General features: G+C 49.7%; 1 protein-coding gene across 3 annotated transcripts in view; it reads right to left on the bottom strand.

Moving 5' to 3' along the window:
- The window catches only part of CFTR (CF transmembrane conductance regulator), a 79,869-nt gene that overhangs the window by 34,965 nt on the left and 16,930 nt on the right, over positions 1 to 27,974 (bottom strand). For all 3 annotated transcript variants that reach the window (XM_078613068.1, XM_078613070.1, XM_078613067.1), the window contains exons 3-5: positions 20,395 to 20,481; positions 2,660 to 2,770; positions 1,619 to 1,730 (exon numbers count right to left, since the gene is read on the bottom strand). In XM_078613068.1, coding sequence (XP_078469194.1) covers positions 1,619 to 1,730; positions 2,660 to 2,770; positions 20,395 to 20,468 — 297 coding nt within the window. In that variant the 5' untranslated portion in view covers positions 20,469 to 20,481. The remainder of the gene's footprint in view (positions 1 to 1,618; positions 1,731 to 2,659; positions 2,771 to 20,394; positions 20,482 to 27,974) is intronic.

Below are 27,974 nucleotides of genomic sequence, written 5' to 3' on the forward strand. Positions count from 1 at the left end.
CAGTGGCAGAGCATGCTTGCTAACAAGGACATTCAATTGATTTTGATAACGTTATTACTGGTTAAGATTAGATAGAGAATCCATTGAAATTGAGAAAATTTCAAATAATTTCAACCGCTGTGATAGCTATAGACTCAGCGCAGCCTGGAAGCGTATTATCAAGTAATACACAACACATGTTGCAATTCCTTACAGGTGAGTCACATGCGAAGTGGCTGATTACTGATCTATTAGTTAATTAAATAGACCCCCACCCCCACCTCTGATCTCGAATCCTGATGGGGTTCAACAATGATGACGTCATCCCGCACTATTTGAGACCGGAAGCAGGTGGATGACTTCACTATTTTGGCAATTCGCCCGAAGATGCTGGATGTAATTTCCAGCGAAACGTCGTACTACTCAAATTGTAAATGTTGTGGATTCGCTCTTCCACACACCGGTGGGCTAAAGTAGTGAACTATTTGTCTTTTGATAATTGAGTTTTCACCCTTCTATCTGGCAACAAAACTGACACCTTTTTTTACAAGGAGTCATGTTTGCATAGACCACAATACCTGCAGTCATAATGCAAACAAAAAACACAACTCTAATAATAAACTGTATGCACTGTCCTTGAAGTTGATTGGTCCACACCCGAGACAGCTTTCCTTAGAGCCTAGTCTCACATGGTGTTGGACCAGATGACGCAAATCAACTTCAAGGACAGTGCATACATTATCAGAGTTGTGTTTTTTGTTTGCATTATGACCTCAGGTATTGTGGTCTATGCAAATGTAGGGGTGTTAGAGAGAGAGCCCGTTATGCATGGCAGCCTATGGTAAACAAACACAGTAGGCGGGGCTACATGTGTGCACGAGCAGGTGCCCTCTGCGACGTCCGCGCCAGACACCCTGGGGGGTCGATTCGGTCATTATGATCCCCCGGGGCCCCACCCCTCAGGGAGGGGTTGGGTATAAAAGGGGAATGTATCGAAGGGCTCGGGGGTGTTGTGTTAGCTAAGAAGAGAAGACGGAAGACGTCCTAGATAGAGCCCTGGTCTCCCCCTGGCACGCCGTCCTTATCAGGACCGCGCAGGCTCGAGCCAGTGGCGTGGTACCAGAGCCAGAGCCAGTGCTGGTCTGGACTCTGGGTACCGGGCCCGACTGACCAGTGTCGGGCCAAGATAGCCTCCCCTAGCCCATTAGAGGAGGACTCAGAGGCAGGCTAGGGTTAGCCTAGAGGTGTGTCCTCAGATAGACGGGTGAGGGGGCCGATACCCCCTCAGTGTGTATGTCACAACGTGTGGTGTTAAATAAACAAGTGTGCCTCCAACTCCGGTGTGAACGAGTCATAAGCGTTACTACACAAACATGACTCCTTGTAAAAAAAAGTGTCAGTTTTGTTGCCAGATAGAAGGGTAAAACCCCAATTATCATATTTTTCACTGGCAAATGAGGTTCCAATGGTGTAGATTTGTCTTTTGTCAACGTGACGCATTTTTTCTGATTGGCCGTGTCGGGTGGTGGAGGGTTGCGACACATTTATAAACAACGCGATCTCACCCAATACCCTTTATCATGAATAAAGATTGGCTGACTGACACACAAGCACGGTGCCAACAGGACCCTCCGCTCACCGCGAGGAGCATGATGACTCCCAGGCCCACGAAGCGCCACAGGAAGCACCGGCGAATGGCGGTGAGCAGGTGAGGGCGGTTTTCTGACTGCGAGATCTCTCTGTCCCACTCCCTGCGGGCGGACACAGTGAGAGAGAGGGGAGCGGTCAAGTCGGATCATTGGCCATCGCCGTCATCAGTCGTGGCCGACACAAAAGTAAACGGTACAGAGCACCTAATCATTGCAATAAGGGGCCGTCCATAAATGACGTCACGCACCTAGGTGGGGGGGGGGGGGGGTCAGACATTTGTGACGATCTTCTTGGTTCTTTCGGTAAAGTAACGTAGAATGGAAATAATAAAATAATAAAAATAAAACATAATAAAATATTTTATTATGGTTTATTTTATTATTATTATTTCTTTTATTATTTCCATTCTACGTGACTTTACCGATAGAACTAAGAAGATAAATCCCTGCAGTCACGAAAGCTTTAAATCGAAATTTGTGACGATGTGTGACGAGGAGGGGGCGGTTGAGAAATATGACGTCACATCAAAATGCGCAATTCTAAATAAATATAGACAACACGTTCCACTTAATTAAATTGACTTTTTAATAAATGTTTCTCCTACAACATCACAGTGCAGCGCCACATTAAATATACACTACAATGACAATAGTTTAAAACGATTTGAAGCATGTTTTATTTTTTGGGGCGGGGGGGGGGGGGGCAGAGCTTTGTGACGTCATATTTGAGGGGGGGGTCTGACTTTTTGTGACGCCGTGTGACGAAGGGGGGGGGGTAAAAAATCTTCCAAAATCGCGTGACGTCATTTATGGACGGCCCCTAAAGCGAACAAGCAGCAACACGTCTCCATCCCATATCTGTCCCTCCACGTCAAATACTAAAGCGTGTTTCACGCATCCCATCAGCCACACAGCCTTGCCGGGAGTCAAACTATGTCAGCGGCATTGGTTCAGCGCAAGCAAACTCTGGCCCGGGTTCGACGTTTATCGTCGTTTCCTCATCCTCGACAAGGAACCGAGTGCGGGCCGACCTCTCGAGCCTCTCGGAGAGCGTGTCCGCCTGGTCCTGCAGGGGAGTCCTGTAGATGTCCGAGCGCTCGATCCGATGCTTGTAACCCTTTCTCAGCACGTGCCTGGGCCACCTGGCAGACGGACGGACGGACGACGGCGCGAGCAGCAAAACGAATGAACACGACGGAGAGTGACGGCCACCGCAGCAGCAACCGCCGCGATTCGCCACTAAGCTCGGTGCACATTGAGGCCACGTGAAGTGTCAAAGGGCAGAGGACAAACGCAATAAGTTCATTTCAGCGCAACGGGTTCCTCTCGAGTTGTTAGTGGAGCCAGCCGAGGGCTCGTGGCGGTCGCCGCGCCCCTCGCCTCTCGTCGGTGAAGCTGGGGCGGTTGTTTTTTGTGCTCGGTGCTCTCAGACCCGAACGTGCTAACGTAAGGGCGACGTTCATCGCGTGAGGGTGCGTCCTGGCGGTCCGCCGTGCACCCACCACGGCGGCCACATGGCCTGCCCACTCTTACGTTGAATTTACGGTGTAAAGGTTGATTGCGATGTCTTGGCAACAAGGCCGTAGCCATGGAGTCAACATTGGGGGGACCAAATCTTCCAGGGGGTCTAGGGGTCCCCCCCCCCCCCCCAGAAAAAAAAATCTAAATTTGAAAACTAATTTCCTGCCTAAAATATAAAAAAATTCACTAGCACGTGGGATGGACTTTTTATTTATTTTTTACAATAATGTCTAATAGTGTATTGTATTAAATTGATCTGTTTATTTCTTTTTTACCTTTTATTGTTTCATTGTATGCAATGGCAGAGATTATGGATTAATAAAGTACAACCACAATCATATAAACAGAAATCTATGCATTGGTATATGGAGACAAGTCCAGATATTGTGGCCAAGGTTGAGCAAATTGTTGTTTTCATTTCCACAGCATAGAAATAATTTTTTTAAAATATTGTTTATAGCAATATATTGGGGGGGACATTTTGAGCGCATTTGATTATTGGGGGGGGGGGGTGTGTCCCCGCCCAATATATATTATAATTACGGCCTTGCTTGGAAATAATGCCAAGGTCGTTAATATCGACTTGCCACATACGCGACACTGGGGCTATAGAATTTCGGTCGCTGAACTCAAGGCTAACCCGAGCTGAGAGACAGCCTTCTTCATGCTACACAGCGACTGTAGAATCACCATCCCCATGGCCAACTCAAAACATCAGCTGTCGCATTGTTGTTGACGCTTTTGCGTTTAGGGGCAAAAAAAAAATCACGTTTCTAAAACGTTCCTGCTGTAGTGCCCGCTGGTGAGCCAGGCTACGGCTCCTCCTCGACGCGCCACGGGAAGGGAGTTTCACAGCCCATCTGTGCGTGATCCACCAACCCTCGCTGCTGCCTTGACAGCGCTGGAGGATCACAGGCAGCCACGTGCAGAGTAGCCACCACCGCCACCCGGCTAAGTACACGTGGATTATACCTCCAACTCGAAACAACGCGTACCACTCCCGCTGAAAGGATCTGGCAGGGCCCCATCCTGGAGGAACCTCTTGACACGGGCTCGAACCGAAAAGAACGAAACGGCGGAATGCGAGACTGAGGTTGCAACTCAAGAGAGCGTGGCGGTGCGGGGTGTTGAGACACGGAGATGACATTGCCTGGCCCCCAAGACCTACAAACAATCATCGACATCACCATCCAGGGATGAGAGTCAATCGCTGTGTCGTTTCACTGCTGCAGCCCGGCCACAAGGGCCGAGGGCCAGGCTGTCCGCTTCAACCCCTGCCGAGGGTCAGGCTGTCCGGTTCAACCCCTGACCCAGGGGTCCCCAACCCCCGGGCTGTGGACCGCTACAGGTCCGTGGCCTGTTAGGAACCGGGCCGCACAGCAGCAGCAGGAGGTGAGAGCGGTGAGTCCGCGCGTGGCCCGTCCCCATTGTTTTATTATTGACCACTTCCGTCCGCGCCTCTTTCCCGCACTGCGCACTTGTCTCAGTCACGGTGTTGGTGAGCCCACAAGCTCTAACCCCTAGTAGCCACAATGAGTCACAAAAACAAACGTCGCTAGAGAACTTCTTTGAAAAGGGGGAAAGACCCAATGATGACCCCCCCCCCACCCCGGTCTGTGAAAAATTGTCTTCCACGAAACCGGTCCCTGGTGCCTTAAAGGTTGTGGACCGCTACCCTAACCCACTCCTCGCGACTGCTTCACGATGGACACGTGCCGAGTTGGGTGGCGAGCCGTGACCAGTGGGTGGCAGCAGAGCTCAAGGCTGCGCAGATTACAGGGGCGAGGACTCTTGAATGGGCCCTGAAAAGCCACGACGTTCTCTGTGTTCAAACGTTTGCGCATTGCCCGGCAAGAGAGATGGGCTATGGACAGGGAGACGGTGAACGGAAATGGAACCACATCTGCAAGGGAGCACGGAAGAGGCGCACGCTTGGAATGGCACTGAGAGGCAGAGCGAGGAGCACGCGGAGTCGAGGACACACGCAGCCGCAGCAGGGAAATTACAACGCCAGAGAGTACGCAAGTGCCCCTTGGTCGTGTACGGGGCAGGGCTCGGTGGTTTCCCGCACGACCCTGCAGGATCGCCAATGGTGACGACACAAGGAACAATCTAAAATGAATAAGCTGCACCAACACGGAAAAGCAGAGGTGCTAAAGTCATATTCTTAGTGCTAAAGTCAATTGACTGACGTCATTCGCTTCGGAGGCAATTGACTAAAGCGCAGAGAGGAAGCGGAGTTCTTGCCCTGAGCGCGACGGGTGAGGCGGAGGGGCGAAGCTCCAGCCGCACCTTTGTGCTGGGGGCGATTTGGCGGCGAGTTCCGCACAGAGCCAGCCGGCGTGACGCGCACGACGGAGGGCAACGTCCCTCTGCCTCGCGCGATAGCGGAGCGAGCAGGCGACGTAGGGCTCGTTCAGTCCGAGTGTTGTGGTTACTTTGCTGGTTACTATGCCGCCCGCTCACCCAGGAAAACCTCGACCAGTCTCAACTCTGTGGTGGTGCCAAGTTTTCGCAGTCGGGGCCGATGTTGCTGCTTCTGCCTGTAATCCCAGTGGAGTAAGTTGCAGTGTTGTTTTTTCAGGATTGCGATGTTGTTTGGCCAATACCAGTTACCCTGTGTGTTGTTTGTTTAGCTATGGGAGGAAACAGCGAGTGCCCGCAGGAAACTCATGCAGAACAGGGTGAGAATATGCAGACTCGGCAGCCGAACTCAGGTTAATCTTGCGGCGAGGCACGAGCGTTCCCACTGCAGCGCCACCCTGCCTCCCATTCTCTGGTAACCTCATCTCCACGACCACGACCCCTGTTGTTAAACCGCAATGATATGCGGGGTCCAACCGGGGTGACGGCTTTCTCGTTCTCTGCGGATCGGCTCTGATCTCACTGCCACTTCATCCCCAAACCGGGAACGTCTCCCGCGCGTTGGCGCGGTGGTTGGCATGCCGCACTCCAAATCGAGACCTGACCACGCCGACAAATTCACCGATTCACGGACCCCCGTGAACCACCGAGTGCCCATTGAGAAGTTCGTGATCGTTCAAGGTCTCATCTTCTTGGTTCTTTCGGTAAAGTCACGTAGAATGGAAACAATAAAAAATAATAAAATAAAACATAATAAAATATTTTATTACGTAAGAAAATATTTTATTTTGTTTTATTTGATTATTTATTATTGTTTCCAAAATAATAAAATAAAACATAATAAAATATTTTATTATGTTTTATTTTATTATTTTTTATTGTTTCCATTCTACGTGACTTTACCGAAAGAACCAAGAAGATGAATCCCTGCAGTCACGAAAGCTTTAAATCGTTCAAGGTCTCTTACGTGACTCTGGACATGTAGATTTGGAAGGCCGAGTGCACATTGTGTCCATGCGAGATCATTCTGTGTGTTCGTTGCTTTGCGGCAGGACAGCGACGGGAACACCCCTTGCGAACGTCGCGTTGTGAGTAAATCCAACGTCACTGGGATGTTCGGGCCATCGATATGGCGAGCAAGACGCAAACTAAACCAGAAGCAGGGAAATAAAATGTAACATCTGAGTTTCTATTGGGGGTTATTATTATGACAACTACTACATGTAAACGTTCATTAATTCGCCAATAACAGTCTCCAGACCTTAATCCCATAGAAAATCTGTGGAGGGAGCTGAAGGTTTGAGTTGCCAAACGTCAGCCTCGAAACCTTAATGACTTGGAGAAGATCTGCAAAGCGGAGTGGGACAAAATCCCTCCTGAGATGTGTGCAAACCTGGTGGCCAACTACAAGAAACGTCTGACCTCTGTGATTGCCAACAAGGGGTTTGCCACCAAGTACTAAGTCATGTTTTGCAGAGGGGTCAAATACTTATTTCCCTCATTAAAATGCAAATAAATGTATAACATTTTTGACATGCGTTTTTCTAGATTTTGTTGTTGTTATTCTGTCTCTCACTGTTCAAATAAACCTACCATTAAAATTATAGACTGATCATTTCTTTGTCAGTGGGCAAACGTACAAATTCAGCAGGGGATCAACTACTTTTTTCCCTCACTGTATTATTATGACAACTACTACATGTAAACGTTCATTAATTCGCCAATAACACCTTCATATATATAGGTCCGCAGAGCACGGGTACACGTTGTTAGTGTCCTAGAGGCAGCGCGGCTCTCGCCCCTCCTGCACGGCTGCCATCAGTGGCGCGCGCGTGCTGATGGTGATGACGATGACGACGTCTTCCCACTTCGCGTCGCAGCGCCAAACAATAACCCGTGCCCCCTCTGTCGAACCAGCCGGCTCACAGATTTACGATCGCAGTGATGCCAAGTGACCGCGATGCAACTCAAAGCCGGGTGCATTCATTACCTATGGTGGGTTGAGATATTTGCAAGCACGTGTGTGTGCGCGCATACAGTATATATGAGAAAGTGACGGCCCATACGCACACACGTGTATATACAGCTGAAATGTAGGTGCGATTTGTTTAAGTTGGAACGGAAGATATGGCCGGGTTAAAATATTTTAAAATAATATTTTAAATCCTCTCCACTTTGATCTCTCGGGCGGTCACGTGCTCGTGACGGCTTCAGTGATTTACGTTGAGAACATAAAACCACTTCAATTGTTTTCCATGCGCTTTCGTTTCCTACAACTTGACTTTTACATTTAAAAAACCTAATAATGAGTATTATTATAATGTTGTGTGCAAAAAGGAGTGACCGTACGTGCGTCTCGTGAAGTTGGATATGCGAAGACATCGCTGCCAGCTGTCGACGTGAGTTGATGAGTTAATGATGACGTCACCCTACTGCTGCTCTATATAAGACCGGGAGCCAGAGCAGAGCCTCACCATTCTGGCGAATTGCCCGATGATGCTGGATGCAATTACCAGCGAAACGTCGTACTCAAAAATTGTAAATGTTGTTGTTTCACGCTTCAACACACCGGTGGGCTAAAGCAGTGAACTATTTGTCTTTTGTCAACGTGACACGTTTAACTGATTGGCCGTGTCGGGTGGTGGAGGGTTACGACACATTTATAAATAACGCGATCTAAACCCAAAAACGTTGATTATGAATAATATTAGTCGCGAAAGCCTACGTGTTAAACTAAAGTGAGACCGGAAACTTGCATTTCTCATTATCTGTATCCATTCATGTCATTACACGCCAGATATTGCCACGTTATCTTCTCAGCAGCAGACCACGCTTTCCCACCTGATGACGGACGCTTGTGTTGCGCCCGAAACGTCGTGATTTATTTTATTTTCTACCCACGTGACTTTACCGATAGAACCAAAGAGTATGGATTCCTGCAGTCACAAAAGCTTCAAATCAAAATAATATTGTATTGTTTATGTTAGCGGGGTCTTTCGTGCAGGGCGTAGTTCGTGACGCCGCTGCAGGGTTTGTAGCGAGCACCTTTTCCGCACCTGGAAACTACAGACGCGTAGGGATGTGGCCAGAACCGGCGTCAAAAATTACCCAAGCTCTGCGATCCTACATCGCAAGGCCGTAATTATAACATATATTGGCACACACACACACACCCCCACCCGCCCAATATTCAAATATGCAAAAAATGTCCCCCCCCCAATATTGCTATAAAATAGATTTATGTTCATATGATTGTGGTTATGGTTGTACTTTATTAATCCCTAATCTCTGCCATTACATACAATGAAACAAGAAAGGGGAAAACAGAAAAAACAGAGCAATACACTATTAGACATTATTGTAAAAAATAAATAAAGTCCATCCCATGTGTTAGTGAATTTTTTAAATATTTTAGGCAGGAAATTCGTTTTCAAATTTAGATTTCTATTTCTGGGGGTGGACCCCCAGATCCCCTGGAAGATTTGGTCCCCCCCAATTTTGACTCCATGGCTACGGCCTTGCTACATCGAGACGTTTGTCCAACTCCATTGGTGAGTGTGTATGCATGTGGAGGGAATCTTGAGTATACTGTGTCACTGATGATTCCTTTTCGATTGAAAGCTTTCGTGACTGCAGAGATTCATCTTCTTGGTTCTTTCGGTAAAGTCACGTAGAATGGAAATAATAAAATAATAAAAATAAAACATAATAAAATAATTCTCACGACGTTTCGGCCACAACGCAAGCAGCCGTCCTCAGGTGAGAATTATTTTATTAAGTTTTATCTTTATTATTTTATTATTTCCATTCTACGTGACTTTACCGAAAGAACCAAGAAGATGATGATTCCTTGTTTCACTTCGCAGTGCTCATGGAAGTTCCTCCTGGACGCGCCACATTCCGTGCCGATTTACAAAAGCTCACGGCCCTTGCCAGCGGAGCGCACCCCGCACTCCCCTGGGAATCGCCGAGAATTCACGCGGCGAGCCGGTCCGACCTCACGGCTCCCATCCCTGAATTACTGCGCCACAACTCACGGTGCCACTGGCATGCGAATGAATGAATGGCGACCGCTCGTGAAACCGCAGCCTCTAATTAAACACTGCCTTGCGATGCTGCCGCTACGGCAGCACACGGACACGTCGCTACCCACCACGGCCCGAGTCTGAACTCGCGGTTTGTTTGCTCAACCGCGATACGGCGAGGCGCACCCGAGACACAACACAGGCGCCTCGTTCCCTAACCTCGTCCCCCACCTCCTCGCAGTGAATGTGCTCGCGTAATCGCCGCTGATCCGGCGCGGCGCACCCGTGCAGTCGCGGGGTGCAGGATCTCTGCTCGAGACGTTGGCCTCGGGGGACTCGGCCCGCACTCGGCAAAGAGGCAGCGGCCTCGGCCGGGATGTTGGTGAAAGTGAAACGATGCTGCGTGGAGGAAGAGGACGAGGGTAGGAGAGAGGGGAGCGAGAATCTTGCGCTGCAGCGCGGCGTGGTGCTCTCGGCGCGACCGCCGCTCTGCGAACGGAGGGCGCGGCGAGAGACGCGGAGTTGCAGAGGAGACCCCGGGGTAGCCGGCACACGGATCGCCTCTTCGCTCGACACTTGGCAAGTTGCCACTCCAGCCGCGAGTAGAGTGGAGGACAGGTTCGTTGAACAGAGTCGTGTTTCAGCCGACTGGCAGAACACCGCCGCTCTTCCACGGGAATCTCGCACGCAAGCAATGCGCTAGCCAGGCTCAAAGCTGCTTAGCTTGCAAGAACTGAAAACATTCAGGGTACATGATGGTAGGCATAATTACGTGAAGAAATAATTTATATCGATTTGGCAATCCAGTGTCCTGTCGGGGTGATGCTGTTGCTGCAGTGTGTTGATCACAGCTGATGTCGGGGTATGGGGAGCGGTGGTACAGTGGCTAGCGCGCTGCGCTGTGGACCAGAGTTCGATTCCCACTCACGGCCAACACCAGTGACAATGATCTGAATGGGATCTGGGCCTCCCCTAGGTCGCCTCAGCCTCACATGATTACCTGGTGCGATGTGTAAACATCGCCACCGGGGAGACAAAGGCGGCCAGACGTGGTGTTGGCCACCCACCCCCTCTTGTGCAGTGCCGGCCTTCATAGGTACTCGCTAACAGCACTTGCCCCAAAAGTCTGTTAAGGCTATATGGGGATCTTTGTCTTCATGATCTCAACTGAGTACAGTAGTTTGTAGGTAGTGTTTACAGCGTCAGTATGACACACGTTCAGATACATCTTGACTGATCACATCACTGTTTTGGCATCCAACACAAATAATCTGCCCATTGAGCTCAACCGAGCTCCAGAAAATAGTCGACAATTTTGACCTGCATTTTTCTGAAGCTGGTGACCTTTTTGATAATGTATTGGGAGTCAACCCTGCTCATGCAATTTCCTACACCCCTGTCCAAACATTAAACGAATTTAGTTCCCAGCCTATTCACGAAAGTAATGTTCTGAAACAACTGTCCTACCTCAAAGGGTCCTCCTCTACCGGAGCAGATAGTATTCCCGTCTTTGCTCTGCTAACTGTTGGTCACCAAATATACAAACCTATAGCCCATATTTTCAACCTGTCCATCAAAGAAGCATCAGTACCTCTAGAATGGAAACATTCCTATGTTCGTCCACTTCACAGAAGGGGCCCTAAAGATCATCCAAATAACTACCGACCTATCTCAATTTTGTCCCCGTTGATGAAAAATTTTGAAAAATTATTGAACTACCAAATTAGAAGTTTCCTGTCCGACAACAATCTATTACATCGAAAACAATCTGGGTTCCGAAAAAAATACAGCACCACATCTGCTGCATTAGACTCTCTGAATCACATTTACAGTAGCCTTGATAATAAGCAGTACTGCACCAGTCTTTTTCTTGACTTGTCCAAAGCCTTTGATACAGTAGACCACAACACCCTGCTTAGTAAACTAAGTTGCCTCCCTTTCTCCAAACACGCAGTAGAGTGGTTAGAAAATTACCTCTCTTCTCGCACCCAAACTGTATTCACAGATGGTTGGAGGTCAAACAGTGTTAAGAAAACAAAAGGGGTTCCACAGGGTTCCATCCTCGGCCCCCTCTTGTTCTCTCAATGACTTGGGCACTGACCTGGATCATTCCAGGGTAAAAACAATTGCAGATGACACGATACTTATTACTGCTGGCCGCTCTCCGGATGACGTGATTGCTAAGCTCCAGGATGATTTCAACAAACTACAACATCAGCTCGTTGCTCTTAAACTAGTCCTGAATACCTCCAAAACCAAGGTGCTATGCTTCTCACCAGGACTAAAGCAGGAAGTTATTTTTCCCCAATTACATTCCTTAAATAATTATCAAATAGAGCAAGTCAAGATCTATAAGTATATTGGGGTCATCCTTGATTCAAAACTGAATTTTCAAGATCAAATTGATTATATTGGTAAAAAGACAAAAATACAAATTGGTTTTCTGTATCGACACAAGCATTGCTTCCCCCCTATGCTCCGTTTGGAATTGATAAAAAGCTACCATACTGCCTCTACTTGATTACTATGACATCGTGTATACATCAGCCCCCAGTACTGTACTGAAGAAGCTTGACTCAATTTATCACTCGGCCTTAAGATTTGCATTGAACTGCCCATATAGGACCCACCACTGTGATCTCTACATTGGGTCAAACTTAACATCTCTTAATGATCGACAGCTTGTGCATCAGATATTATTTATTCACGATGTACTTACAACAAAATCCACAGACTACCTGCTGGATCTCCTCACTGTTTCGAAGAACAAATGTGACCTAAGGTTTTCGCTCATTTACCAGTTTCACATTCCTTATTGCCATACAAATACTGGAGGAAGGGCCTTTGCTATTGATGCCCCCAGGGTCTGGAATACTATCGCCAATAAACTGCAACTTGAATCACTACCTGTGAGATCTTTACTCAAAACTGCTCTAGAGGAGTTGTACACCCCTGAGCTGCCGCTGCTATTCAGTGGCCTGAAATCAAATGTTTCGCTCCGGATGACCGCTGCAAAGTATGATCTGTGTTTTGATTATAGTGTGCTGATCTTTAAAGGTGCATTGAACATTTTTGATACTCCTACTGATACTCCTGCTGTTATGGAGTGACTCATGCAGCCAGCTATGGCTGCAAAGTTTGGTAGTACATGTTATGTATATCGTTTATTGTAAAATTTCAATCACAGTTCCTATGATCACTGTTACATTGTTTTTATAGCTTTATTTTGGTGATTTTGAAAGCTTTTGGTTTAGCCATGTTTGTTTGTTGTAGTACAAAGTTAGACTGATAACTTTAATCTAAATTGTTTTATGGTTGTTATTGTTTGACTTGCATCCCACTGGGATTTGTGCACACAGCATTGATATTCGGTGCTTTTTCTGTAAGACTTTGCTGTTTTTTCCTGGATTTTTTCTGTTGCGCGAAGTCACTTTAAGATGTTTCTTCACTATGAGACATCTCCCTTTACCAGTGGCAAAATATAGTAATAGGTTTTACCCTTTCAACTGGTACAAAAACTGACACCTTTATACAAGGGATCATGTTTGCAAAACCACAACACAAGCAGTCAAAATGCAAACAAAAAGAAACAACTCTGATAATAATATGCACTGTCCTTGAAGTTGATTGGTTCACATGGCTTTTCTTAGAGCCCTTGTATAAAGGTGTCCGTTTTTGTACCAGTTGGAAGGGTAAAAACCTATCACTATAAGATGTTTCTTGTTCATGTTTTTGTTTGTTGCGGTTGCACCCGATTCAAGAGCCGAATGGCTCACAGGGCTAAACCTAATAAATGAAACTGAAACTCTTTTGACAAGGTATGGACCTTTCTCGTTGTAAACATGTAACTACTTATTGCAACGACCGTTCCTCACACAGACGCCGGCGATGCGATACATCTCTACGCAACACGCGACACCACGAACGCGAACAGACTGCAAGCCGAGAGAGTTGCACGCGTTCTCGCAGCGCACGTGACCTCAACAGACTCGCGACTCGCGCCCACGCGCACAAGGGCAATGCAGGGTGCGGTTTCCTCCGAGAGCATCTCGGACTTTAGGGCACAATCCCCTTTACAGCACCGAGATAAGGGGCCGTCCATAAATGACATCACGCGATTTTGGACGATTTTTGACCAGCCCCCCCACCCCTCGTCACACGGCGTCACAAAAAGTTAGACCCCCCCCCCTCAAATATGACGTCACGAAGCTTTGCCCCCCAAAACCATATTTCTATTTTGAAAATAACACATGATTCAAATCGCTTTTAACTATTGTCATTCTAGTGTGTATTTAATGTGGCGCTGCACTGTGATGTTGTAGGAGTGTTGTTATAACAATTAGTGTTGTTATAACAATTACATATTTATTTAAAGATGCGCATTTTGATGTGACGTCACATTTCTCAACCCCCCCCCCCCCCTCGTCACACATCGTCACAAATGTCTGCCCCCCCCCCCCCCCCTAGGTGCGTGACCTCATTTATGGACGGCCCCTAACGCTTATCCAAACCCCGGCGTGTCGCCCCATAACACTGCCTCGTTTACAGGTGAAGTGCGGATCGTTAAGAGGCCCCGCCACGCTGCGTGCGTGTGCAGTTGTACGTGTATCACTCCACTGCTGGATGAGATCTCCCCCTAGCGGGGGGGGGGTCATGGGGGTCATTTGATCATACTTCACCAAACTGGTCAGTGCGCTTCGATTTAAAGCTTTCGTGACTGCAGGGATTCATCTTCTTGGTTCTTTCGGTAAAGTCACGTAGAAGGGAAGTAATAAAATAATAAAAATAAAACATAATAAAATAATTCTCACGACGTTTCGGCCACACCTGAGGACGGCTGCTTGCGTTGTGGCCGAAATGTCGTGAGAATTATTTTATTATGTTTTATTTTTATTATTTTATTACTTCCCTTCTACGTGACTTTACCGAAAGAACTAAGAAGATGGTCAGTGCGCGTTGGTGAAGCGTGGGAAGCACAGGCTGGGGTTGCCACCTGTCCAGGTTTTTTCCCGGTACAATCCGGCAATCAACATCGATACTCGGGCGGCAGTACTTGGGTCGTAACGAGATCTGGAACCGGTATTGCCGTGCGGAACTTCCTTATTGCACCAGACTGCACAGTTTTCATAACGAACCAAGGCTCATAATTATGAGTCCCAGAACCACAATATTAGATACGCCGAGTTCTCCATCCCATTGATCAAACCACAAACTTCCTCTTGTCGTCCTCGACCCTTTAATCTGCGACATCGCGGATACAACGAGCACGCTACTACGTCCACGACTCTCGTGCAAAACGCTGCGCTCGGCGTCTGCGAGCACTGCTACGAGTCGCGTGTTGCAAAGTCTCCTAGAATAATCAGCAATGCGTTGGGCCTGACGCGACAGTGCGTTTCATGCGCAGCGTACCCACCCGAAGCGACACACAACCACACACAACCACACACAGCCACACACAACCGCACACAACCACACACAACCACGCACAACCACACACAACCACACACAACCGCACACAACCACACACAACCGCACACAACCGCACACAACCACACACAACCACGCACAACCACACACAACCACACACAACCGCACACAACCACACACAACCGCACACAACCACACACAACCACACACAACCACGCACAGCCACTCGTGATTTTATTCACGACATTAGTCAACCAGAAAATGGTGCCCCCTACACGGGCCGTGTCGCTGTGAGCGGCCGTGACGAGGCGGGGTGACGGGGTTTGAAGGAAGAATCGGGCTGAGTGACGCAATTGGTCATATGTGTTTGGATATATCAAGTTTTACTTAGTCCACGATTTTGCTGACTTGATAATATTCTAAGGGCGGGGGCGATCGTGGGTAGACGCCCCTCGTGACTCCGTTGGTCGACCAAACGAAGAGAACGACTCCATGAAAGACTCGGCTGCCGGCAACGACACTGAGGCCACCGCCAAAGCAAGAGGGCGATTCTAAACACGGCCTCCGTCCCTTTCCATGAACGTCCACGACTCGGACCCCATGCCCAGCGGCGTGCCTCGCATCCGACGGGGAATAATCGGTCACGAAGCGAACTACGAGCCGCGTCCCGTACGGGAGTGGCGACGTTCAAAACGACTCTCCCGTGGCTCATCCTCGAGAGGGCAGAGAGAGAGAGAGAGAACAGCTGAAGGCGGGAGGGGTGTCAGCTGTGGGCTGTGCGGTGCACGGGACCGCGCAGTTCCGCTCCGTGTGTGGTCTGGCGTCGCCGTGTCGGAGCTGAGGGCTTCTGCAATTCTCACCGTGTGGACGCATTCACCGACTTACGGACTCGGCGTCTCGGACGCTTTATGTGACGTTTCACAACGGAGGAACACAAAGAGGCGATCGGGGGGGGGGGCATTCTTCTTCGAGATCTCCCCCCCCCCCGCCGCCGCCTACGTTACCCGAGGCTGGTTTCATCTCAAGAGTTTACGACGTAAACAGGCGATTGTTTACCTTGCCAGCGAACCACAATGCCGCTTTCGGCCTTGATTAATGCTCAAATAAATAAGTGGACAACTTTGGACCTCGCTCGTGCCAGCCAGCGCCGCCTTCGCTTCACAGGGCCACAGTGGCTCACGGCTCCCCGTGGCTCGTGGGTGCCCAGGCCCCACCGAATAAATCTCGCAAAGCCGTAACTCTGCCGCTCGGGGCGCGTGAACGGCGCTGTCTGCGGCGGGGAGAGGTCTCTCTCACGGCGCGACAACCACGACGTTCCCACCCCACGCGATTCGTGCGTTAAGGGCCCTCTGAGCGAGCGTGGTGGGCACCGCCGTGAAAGGGCAGGTGGCAGCAGCAGCATTACGAGCAGCGTCGGAGTGACGTTAAATGGACTGGAAGTACAGCCACAGAGAGCTGCTTTGAATTCGCATTCTGTGGTACTTTGAACGACAAACTCTGTGATTTTGGAACTTTTTTACGACTCGTGGTGGGCTGTTGCGTAACGTTCGCTTGTGCGCGCATCAGTATTGCTATGTCAGTGATAAAGTTGTTTGTGTTACATCTAGAAAATGTTAATGTGTGATACACCCACTTCCACGCAACACAGCAAAATTAGTATGTACAGTGAGGGAAAAAAGTATTTGATCCCCTGCTGATTTTGTACGTTTGCCCACTGACAAAGAAATGATCAGTCTATAATTTTAATGGTAGTTTTATTGAACAGTGAGAGACAGAATAACAACAACAAAAATCCAGAAAAGGGCATGTCAAAAACGTTATAAATTTATTTGCATTTTAATGAGGGAAATAAGCATTTGACCCCCTCTCAATCAGAAAGATTTCTGGCTCCCTGGTGTCTTTTATACAGGTAACGAGCTGAGATTAGGAGCACACTCTTAAAGGGAGTGCTCCTAAACTCAGCTTGTTACCTGTATAAAAGACACCTGTTCACAGAAGTAATCCATCAATCAATCAGATTCCAAACTCTCCACCATGGCCAAGACCAAAGAGCTCTCCAAGGATGTCAGGGACAAGATTGTAGACCTACACAAGGCTGGAATGGGCTACAAGACCATCGCCAAGCAGCTTGGTGAGAAGGTGACAACAGTTGGTGCGATTATTCGCAAATGGAAGAAACACAAAAGAACTGTCAATCTCCCTCGGCCTGGGGCGCCATTCAAGATCTCACCTCGAGGAGTTGCAATGATCATGAGAAAGGTGAGGAATCAGCCCAGAACTAGACGGGAGGATCTGGACAATGATCTCAAGGCAGCTGGGACCATAGTCACCAAGAAAATAGTTGGTAACACACTACGCCGTGAAGGACTTAAATCCTGCAGCGCCCGCAAGGTCCCCCTGCTCAAGAAAGCACATATACATGCCCGTCTGAAGTTTGCCAATGAACATCTGAATGATTCAGAGGACAACTGGGTGAATGTGTTGTGGTCAGATGAGACCAAAATGGAGCTCTTTGGCATCAACTCAACTCGCCGTCTTTGGATGAGGAGGAATGCTGCCTATGACCCCAAGAACACCATCCCCACCGTCAAACATGGAGGTGGAAACATTATGCTTTGGGGGTGTTTTTCTGCTAAGGGGACAGGACAACTTCACCGCATCAAAGGGACGATGGACGGGGCCATGTACCGTCAAATCTTGGGTGAGAACCTACTTCCCTCAGCCAGGGCATTGAAAATGGGTCGTGGATGGGTATTCCAGCATGGCAATGACCCAAAACACACGGCCAAGGCAACAAAGGAGTGGCTCAAGAAGAAGCACATTAAGGTCCTGGAGTGGCCTAGCCAGTCTCCAGACCTTAATTCCATAGAAAATCTGTGGAGGGAGCTGAAGGTTCGAGTTGCCAAACGTCAGCCTCGAAACCTTAATGACTTGGAGAAGATCTGCAAAGAGGAGTGGGACAAAATCCCTCCTGAGATGTGTGCAAACCTGGTGGCCAACTACAAGAAACGTCTGACCTCTGTGATTGCCAACAAGGGTTTTGCCACCAAGTACTAAGTCAAGTTTTGCAGAGGGGTCAAATACTTATTTCCCTCATTAAAATGCAAATATATTTATAACATTTTTTACATGCGTTTTTCTGGATTTTGTTGTTGTTATTCTGTCTCTCACTGTTCAAATAAACCTACCATTAAAATCATTTCTTTGCCAGTGGGGAAACGTACAAAATCAGCAGGAGATCAAATACTTTTTTCCCTCACTGTATGTGTATAGAATTTTTTTCACACCCTACGTAGCCAACCGTGCTAATCGGAGGTGTGGCGTGTAAGATATGTCACGTGCCACGCGTTGTTCACGTGATGAACCTTACTGATTGGCTGTGTCGGGTGGAGATGGGTCCCCGGCACATTTACGCGTGGAACCCCAAACAACTTTTACAATTAGTAATAACGATCGCGACAGCCTACCGCGCTTTAAAGTTACGAAATGTGTTGCAATTAACAGATTCCTTCTCGTAATCGGCACTGTACACGCATCATGGGGTGTGTACAACAATATGTTCAGACATTTAATTGCGGAGAGACGAGGCACGAGAAGTTTGTTACACGTGGTGCGATCCGCCACAAGGCCACCGTGGTATTATCAACGGTCACGTGGCTGTTGATAATACCAGCCTTTGTACATTTTCCTTTGCACTTATATGGCACCTAAATGCCTGCTTTAGACCATGACCGCGGCACATAATCGGTGTTATCCGAATGACGTCGTGGGATATTTAACGTCCACTGTGAAGCAGACGGCGCGTAGTGTTTCATGGTTAAAACCACACCGCAGTATTAACCAGGGCGGCGTGCCGGTTTGAACCGCGCACCTCAGTAACGAGCTGCGAACGCGCGACCACTCGGCCACGTCACCACCCCTGTTGATTGCCGCGAAGGAGGGGGGGGGTGAAGGTGGGGGGCGAGTGGTGGTGCAGCGGTTGGCACGCTGCGGAATGAAAACGGTGCGCGAGTTTGAGTCCTAACCACGGCTAACATCAATGGCAAGCTTCCAGCCTCGCCAACCTGCGATGACCAGCGTGGTGAAGTGCGGTCCCACCTGATGACGGAGACTTGTGTTGCCTCCGAAACGTCGTGATTTTTTATTTGTTTAAATTGTTTTATTATTATTTCTATAATTTTTATGATTTATTTTAATGATTTATTTTTATGATTTATTTATTGCCTACGTGACTTTACCGAAAAAACCTAAGAGTAAGGCTCAAAGAGTCCCCATGGCTGACACGGTGTGTGTCGATAAGCCTTCACCCAGCAGTGTGTTGGCAGAGGACTGCAAATTGAGTACAATACCGACTCGTCTCTCAATTGTATTGCATGTGCCGCTTAGCTGCGTTGCATGTTACGTGCCACTTGCGGTTGCAATTGTGACCAAAGCAATGTCACTTGCAACACGAAATACTCCCAGCAAGAGACACGTTTTTTCTCAACAGGCTACCCAAGGTCAAGAGGTCATTGTGACCGCACCCCGACATCGCTTCCTGCTTCTGCGTACATCTCACTGCTGCTGCTGCTGCTGCACAGTGGAAGTGAACCCCCCATTGATCTGACCGCACGGCCTCCCATCGTCTGACTTTAGGTCTCCTCCGCCTTGACACTCAGTCGACATCTCAAACGCCATGCCCTGCGGTCTGGCATCACCACCACGTGGGTTCAGCGCTTGGGTGCCACTCCCGGTGCCCGTGTCTGTGACCTGCCCCGCCTCTCCCCCCTCTACCCTGCACACGTGCACCCCTCTTGTCGATCCACTGCTGGATGAGGGCCTTCCCATTCCGTTGGCGTCTTTTGCACATACTTGCCGTTCGTCAGTGCGGGCTGGTAAAGGTTGCGAGCATAGACGGATGATGGGAGTTCAGTACAATACAACCGTGGATTTTACTGTGCTGCCCTCTGCTGCCCACAGACCCTGAATTCGAGTCGAGTATTTTCTCATTTTACGTGGTAGATACGTTCCTGAAAGTGTCGCGTTCAGCGAAAACGCGTTAAACGAGGAGCTACTGCTCTTGAATTACATTTGCACGATGACATCAACCTGCAGTCATCCCATGGGGAGACAGAGAACTGACGTGAGGGTACGTCGCCGTGTGCTGTATCCTTCCGCTCAGCCACACAGCTCAAAAAAGTAGTTCGTCGGTGTTGACCACTCAGAAACCGCGTTATAACGGCACGTTTCGCGTTATAACGGACGCGTTTCACGTTATAATTGTGCGAAAAGTGTTTCCTGATTTAAAAAAACGGGTTAGAGCGAAAACGGGTTGTGTGAACATTCGTTAAGCGAGGACTTATCGAACATCACTCTCACCTTGGAATGAATAACTCAACGGCTGCAGGAAGAACGCGGGACTACATTGGGGTTACATCTCCAGCGCTTACCTGAAAAACATCCGTGAGAATATCCCGGCCTTCTCAAAAGGCGAAGCCTGCATCTTCAAGTTGCGGCCTGACATCGGGGCGTTTAACCTGCACGCACGCACACACACAAAGACAAAGATCCCCCATGTAGCCTGAACACACTTTTTGTCTAAGTTCTGTTAGCGAGCACCTATGAAGGCCGAAACGCTTCACGAGGAGGTAGGTGGCCAGCACCACGCCCGACCGCCTTTGTCTCCCTAGTAGCGATGTTTATAAACCGCACCAAGTACTAATTTGAGGCTGAGTCGACCTAGGGGAGGCCCAGGACCATATCCTCACCTGAAGACGGACGCTTGTGTTGCGACCGAAACGTCGTGTTTTATTTTGTTATTTTTTTTCTATCTACGTGACTTTACCGAAAGAACCAGAGAGTATACATATACACGACATCACACCGCATTCGCTCGGGTCGTTGTGGAGACTCCGATTGATGCTCCTGCTGTTGTGGAGTGACTCATGCAGCCAGCTATGGCTGCAGGGTTTTGGTAGTACATGTTGTTTATGCCATTTATTGTGAAAATTCCGTCACAGTTCCTATGATTGCTTTTTCATTGCTTTCATAGCTTTATTTTGGTGATTTCGAAAAGTGTATTGGTTTAGCCATATTTGTTTGTTTTAGTACAGAGTTAGACTGATGGCCTTAATCTAAGTTGTCTTGTGGTTGTTGTTGGTTGTTTGACTTGCATCCCACTGGGATTTTTGCACACAGCGTTTGTGTACGGTTTTTTTTCTGCAATATTTTGCTGTCTTTTCTTGGATTTTATGTTTGCACTTAGTCACATATTCACTTTAAGATATTTTCCTGTTCATGTTTTAGTTTTTTGTTTGTTGCGGTTGCACCCGATTCAAGAGCCGAATGACTCACAGGGTTATACCTAATAAATGAACTTGAACTTGACTACACAAAACGCAACAAAAAGCGGAGCAAGGAGCCGTGTTGACCGCTTCTCTGATTTGTTCGTGCAAGAGCAGCGGCCGCTGGCTTCGTTGGGAGCACGGAGACAGAGGCCACGGGGAATCAATTCCTGCCGCCCCAACACTGCCGCCGATCCCCAGTCGCTCCGGGTGACACCCGGACAGTGTGACAAGCCCTGCAGGTTAGAGCTCTGGGCTATTAAACCGGTGACCTGAGTTCAATCCCCTGCCACAGCTAACATCAGCGGTGACTGATAACGATCAGGAGTGATGGACGCGTGAATCAATCACGGGCTTCCGCACCTTCTTCACCAGCCCGCTCTGACCAGAGAGATGACGTATGAATTCTAGATTTGAAGCTTTCGTGACTGCAAGGATTCATACTCTAAGTTTTTTCGGTAAAGTCACGTAGGTAAAAAATGAAATTAAAATAATAAAAGTAATATGTGTCACTTGATACAGCAAATCTGGCTGTGACGGTCCCACCTGATGACGGAGACTTGTGTTGCCTCCGAAACGTCGTGATTTTTTATTTTTTTATCATTTTATTTCTATTATTACTTTTATTAATTTTAATTTCATTTTTTACCTACATGACTTTACCAAAAAAACTAAGAGTACGACGAAGTATGGTCAAACAACTCCCCGCGCCAGAAGGGGCGTGGGAAGGCCTTCATACAGCAGCGGATCGATAATTGGCGATAATTATTAATGAGCAGAGTTCGGGCCGGGGAAGCGGTCACACCCCGCGATCTGGAATCTCCGCTCGCCACGTGCGATCACGCGTGCACGTGGAGCCCATTATCAAGTCGCCCGCCACTCGCATCTCACGCCGCGCACACATTGAGCGCTTGCTCCTTGCAGATTGTACGTCTCGGGGTAGCAGAGCGCAGGAGGGAGGGGCTGCAGGTCAACTGCGCTCACACACGCGGGTCTATCGGAACGGCGCAGCATCCTAAAGTATAAAGTTCAATACAAGACCGGCACCAGACCTCGGTACGAGTCCATTCCTGCCGCCCCGGAGATTTGTTCCCACTCGCCGGCGACGTTCGGCCTGCCCAGTGCGAGCGCACGCGTCTTCGCGCTCAACACGACGCGTCTCTAACTTTGTAGCGAGGCTTTCTTAATCCAGACGTTCCTCTTGCTGTGCCTCTCGCTGTAATTCGATCGGAGCGATCGTAAATTAGGAAAGAAAATATTCATTAACATCGTGAATTGCAAAATCATAGCTATCTCCTGGCACGTGAGCTTAGCGCAGCGTATTTATATAGTTATGCAACTCTATACGATGTTAGATAATGATATCAAGTTAATGTTCAAGTTAATTTATTAGGTATAACTCTGTGAGCCATTCGGCTCTTGAATCGGGTGCAACCGCAACAAACAAAAAACTAAAACATGAACAGGAAAACATCTTAAAGTGACTATGCGACTATGTGCAAACTGTAGTGCCGTGTCTGCTTCTATTACACTCTTTTCTTGCAGAGTATCATCGGGTCGTGTATCACGTTGCCGTGTAGTATATTTGCGACGTTGGCCTGAGCTCCGGAGTGTTGTGCAATCGGGATACACCCAATCCATCCTCGCGCATCGGCCTGTGAGACACTGGGTGCTCAAGTCAAACCCGAGGCGAGATCACAAACGTTCAAATCACGTTGATTTGTTTTTTTATAAGAAGCATTTAAGATCTGAAAAATAATCGTCGGTTTTAACACTCTGCAGAGAGAGAGAGCACTGCTTACAGTAATCGTTTTTACGAATGTGCGACTATGAATATTTGTAACTCGCGCGTGCGACTTGTGCGTGACACCGATATAGCATCGTGAATTACTCGCTCCGGAATTATGGGGAAGTGTCTCCAACGCGGCCGGGCCAAATATGGCGCACGTGGACGCCTCGCACGAGGACACCTCGCACGTGGACACCTCGCACGAGGACACCTCGCACGTGGACACCTCGCACGAGGACACCTCGCACGTGGACACCTCGCACGTGGACACCTCACACGTGGACACCTCACACGTGGACGCCTCGCACGTGGACGCTTTGCACGTGGACACCTCGCACGTGGACACCTCGCACGTGGGCACCTCGCACGTGGACACCTCGCACGAGGACACCTCGCACGTGGACACCTCGCACGTGAGCACCTCGCACGTGGACACCTCGCACGTGGGCACCTCGCACGTGGACACCTCGCACGTGGGCACCTCGCACGTGGGCACCTCGCACGTGGGCACCTCGCACGTGGACACCTCGCACGTGGACACCTCGCACGTGGGCACCTCGCACGTGGACACCTCGCACGTGAGCACCTCGCACGTGGACACCTCGCACGTGGGCACCTCGCACGTGGACACCTCGCACGTGGGCACCTCGCACGTGGGCACCTCGCACGTGGACACCTCGCACGTGGACACCTCGCACGTGGGCACCTCGCACGTGGGCAACTCGCACGTGGGCACCTCGCACGATTTATGGCAGCCGCGCGTTTATCCTGGAATCACTCATGGGCACAACCCCGGGAATAATTTCCACTCGCACATGAACCCCAACCCAGGGTCCTGTCGCAGGCGAGCGAGTCGGAGATGGACACGGGTGGAGAAGTGGTCGACGCACTGCGTCGTGAACCCGGCCAGCCATACATGTTCGATTCCCGGCCACCGCAGACATCAGTGACCAGTGGCATCTGACCTGTTCCAGGCACCCCACCTTCACGAATCCGCAATGACGAGAGTGATTAAGTTTGGTCAAACAACGCGCATTGCCTACATGGCGTGGGGAGGCCGTCATCGAACTCGGTCCGAATCGAAAATGGCCACTTCTTGTCCAATGGGTTTGACGTGAGCCAAAATAAAACCTAAATCAACTCGATTTGTCGCAAGGGCAGTGGATGAAAGCGGCGATGAATTGTCCGCTCACGGACATTTCATCCCCCTCCCGGGAAGCTCACGGTGTCAGCATACCGAGCGCATCGCACGCGCTGTGTGTTGAACGCACATGGCACGCGCTGTGTGTTGAACGCACATGGCACGCGCTGTGTGTTGAACGCACATGGCACGCGCTGTGTGTTGAACGCACATGGCACGCGCTGTGTGTTGAACGCACATGGCACGCGCTGTGTGTTGAACGCACATGGCACGCGCTGTGTGTTGAACGCACATGGCACGCGCTGTGTGTTGAACGCACATGGCACGCGCTGTGTGTTGAACGCACATGGCACGCGCTGTGTGTTGAACACACAGTTCTTACTGTGATGCTCGTCCACTTATCTCCGAGAAATGCAGCCCTTTGTTCCCAAGAAGGCGCGTTGTGCCATTGCGACAAAACTCATCATGTAAATATTTTTTGCGGATAAGTGGACTTCATCGATATGTTCATGAAATTATCCACAATTTTCTTTTTTTACATGGCAGAGTGGAATTGGTGTTACATCGCGGATAATAGGACCGCGATATCCGTCTCCACGCCGCCGCCGATAAGAGCGATACCGCTGCAATAATCGGGCCCTCTGTGCCGGAATACGATCGCGAGAACGAAGCGTGGTGTTTTCGTTGTAATTGGTGCAGAATTCAGATGAAAGCGCACGCGTTAAGTGCCAGCAGGGTGGGAGGCAACCACAGACGCCGCGCCGTTGGGTGCGAGGAATGCTCTGTGCGCGTGTCGGTGTTACCCGCGCTAAAACACCGCGGGTAACACCGCCACGCGCACAGAGCATTCCCAACCCAGCCCTGCGAGAGCCCCGCGTCCCCCCGCGCCCGCAGAGGTCGCCCCGCGGTGCTGCGCGGAGCGGGAACTCGGGTCCGCCGAGTCGCCAAACGCCGTCCGCTGGAGCCACTCGAGGAACGAGCGTTGCCACCCGTGCCGGGCGAAGCGGGGTGCGCGCGCGTGCCCACCCGCCCACCCGCCCACTCGCCCACCCGCCCACTCGCCCACCCGCCCACCCGCCCACCCGCCCACTCGCCCACCCGCCCACTCGCCCACCCGCCCACTCGCCCACCCGCCCACTCGCCCACCCGCCCACTCGCCCACCCGCTCCGAAGAACAGAACGTGCCAGGGGAGGAGAGGAGGTGGAGCTCAGGGCGCCCTCCGTTCAGAACATTCGCAACTTGTGGAATCCGGGGGGGGGGGGGCATGGGGGTAATGGCCTTCCCCCAACTCTGCCGCCCGGATTCACAAGAGGCGAACTTTCTGGATGACGACAAAGAACACACGAGGCAGAACTCACGAGACGGACAGTACAGATGAGACGGGATAGGTGAGTCAGCACAAACACATCAGTACAAACGAGACAGTGTAGGCGAGGCCGTACAAGCAGAAACATAAAACCCAGACAGAGGTCGATGAGACGATACGGTGAAGGGAGAATTAATGGTGTTGGAGAAATTGAATTCGAAGTAAAACAAAACGGCGAGAGATGACTTATCTGGTAATTTGAATAATCCATAAGTTAAACACAATCTCAGGGGCACGTTTCACGACACGCACCGGCTCTGAGAACCCAAACTGCTGCGTCCAATCTAGATTTGAAGCTTTCGTGACTGCGGGAATCCATACTCTTTGGTTCTTTCGATAAAGTCACGTAGGCATAAAATGATATAAATTACGACGTTTAGATTGCAACACAAGCAATCATCAACAGGTGGGAAAACCACGACAAGAAAAAATTCAGCTGTTCGCGCGTATCGATCTCGTGGTGCCGCTGTCAATAACAATCAGCACCGTGCTCCTTTCTTCCATGCGCCCGTCATCATTAAAACAGCGAGACGCATTCACCCGAAAAAAGTTGGCGATGCGTGCTTCCAATCGCCAAGAGCAACGTGTCATTGCAACTCAGAAGCCAGCTCGATGGAGGTGGCTGGCTCAGAGGAGGGGGCGAATGCCACCGTCAAAGCGCCGAGCCAACGTCGCTCAGACTTGGGTTTCATCCGCCCGTAATTAAAGCGGCTTCCCAGTTGTAACGAGTTGATGGCTTCGGCCCAGTTACCAGGGGGAGCAGCGGTAGAGAAACGCGCTATCAACGCTCGCGTCTTATGCCACGAGAAGGAAACATTTCAGTGGCGCGTGGGGCAAATTGTCCGTGCGGGGCAGATACGAGGAGGGACTTCTCCGGTTTGGATCGAGTGATGACCTTCATCTTCCAGGACAGTTCTCTGGCACAAGGTGGTGCACTGTTCACTGCGGCAATGTCGCTCTCTCATAACGCGACACCTATGGCGAAGTGGAAAACGATATCAGAAGAACAAACCCAAGCAAAGTTTAAATCAATAACACCTTGGGGAGGTGTTCTCCTCTCATTTTCAGCACGAAATTGCACATTCTCATGGCAGGAATTAGCACTCCACTGCCCCGGTTCGTTTTATTTTGAGACATGGCAATTTTTTAAATATATATTAAGTCTTGAGTTAGGTAACCAGGATCAGTGTCTCATCATGTGCGCACAGGTCGTGTGTGTGTGCCACACTGTGCGATGACAATGCCACCACTCAGGGATTCGTTCCCCCCAGCACCGCCGGCCACGACAGTGCTGCGGGCGGAGGGTTTTCTTCCTCGGCGGGCAGGGCCGACGAGCGATGAATGAGAGCTTTTCTCGGGCGCCAGGAGGGAGCTCGCTGGCACGACTCTCCGCGGCCAGACAGGTGGGAGAACGATCGCGCTCGGCGTGGGCAGCGAAACTGGCCCAGCCTCCCGTGCCAGGAGCCAAGATCGCCCATCACACTCAGACTTGCACGCAAGACATTGCATGTTTCTTTTTTCTCCCGCATGATCTAAGAACATCTGAAAGTCTCGATTTAAAGCTTTCGTGACTGCAGGGATTCATATTCTTGGTTCTTTCGGTAAAGTCACGTAGAATTTTTTTTTTATTATTTCCCTTCGACGTGACTTCATCGAAAGAACCAAGAATATAACATCTGAAAGGTTGAAATTAATTACGCAATGGACATGTGTAGAATGAATGCTACTCGGTACACTGAAGAGTGTATCGCATCATTCCAGCAAGCATCGCTTCAACGCGAGCAACACTCTAGATCGGCATCGGTATTCAGTGTCTCATCAGCAAGCTTAATTGAACCAATACTGCTGTTAACGGTGAGATGTTTCCAGCTCTTGAACGCGGAACAAAATCCAAATGACGAACTACAAAGGCGGACGGGACGAGGCTGGAGCGCTCTTGGGCAGGACGCGTTGCCAGACGAGACGATGGCCGAGGTCAAAAGTAATAACCGAGGGGTGGAACGCGTCCGGGAACACGTCGACTGGGGCGCGATGGTCATGTGCAGGTAACTGGGTGGATTGCCACATTGCGGGATTGTGAGGGGTCGCGGTGCCTTGGTGATGCTTTAATCCAGCAGTGGATTAAACATGGTTGACAACGATTCAGGAGATGGTATGTCTAGAAAGAAAATGTCCTTGCCACAGCAATGTGGAATTTACACCACTGGTTGGCAGTGGCGACGAGCACCAACCAATGATGGTTTGGGAATAAAGAAACCTGAACCTTCGTGTTTGTCGTCTCTACATGGAGCCTGCGTTGCTGACAGAGGCTCTGTGTATCTGGCGCATGGCTAACGAGGCATTTGTGTATCTGTGTAAGCGCCGCGCTGTGTTTAATCTGAGAATGTGG

This window comes from Lampetra planeri, chromosome 40 (genome assembly GCF_965212315.1).
Source record: "Lampetra planeri chromosome 40, kcLamPlan1.2.h2, whole genome shotgun sequence".
NCBI classification, from domain to species: domain Eukaryota; kingdom Metazoa; phylum Chordata; class Hyperoartia; order Petromyzontiformes; family Petromyzontidae; genus Lampetra; species Lampetra planeri.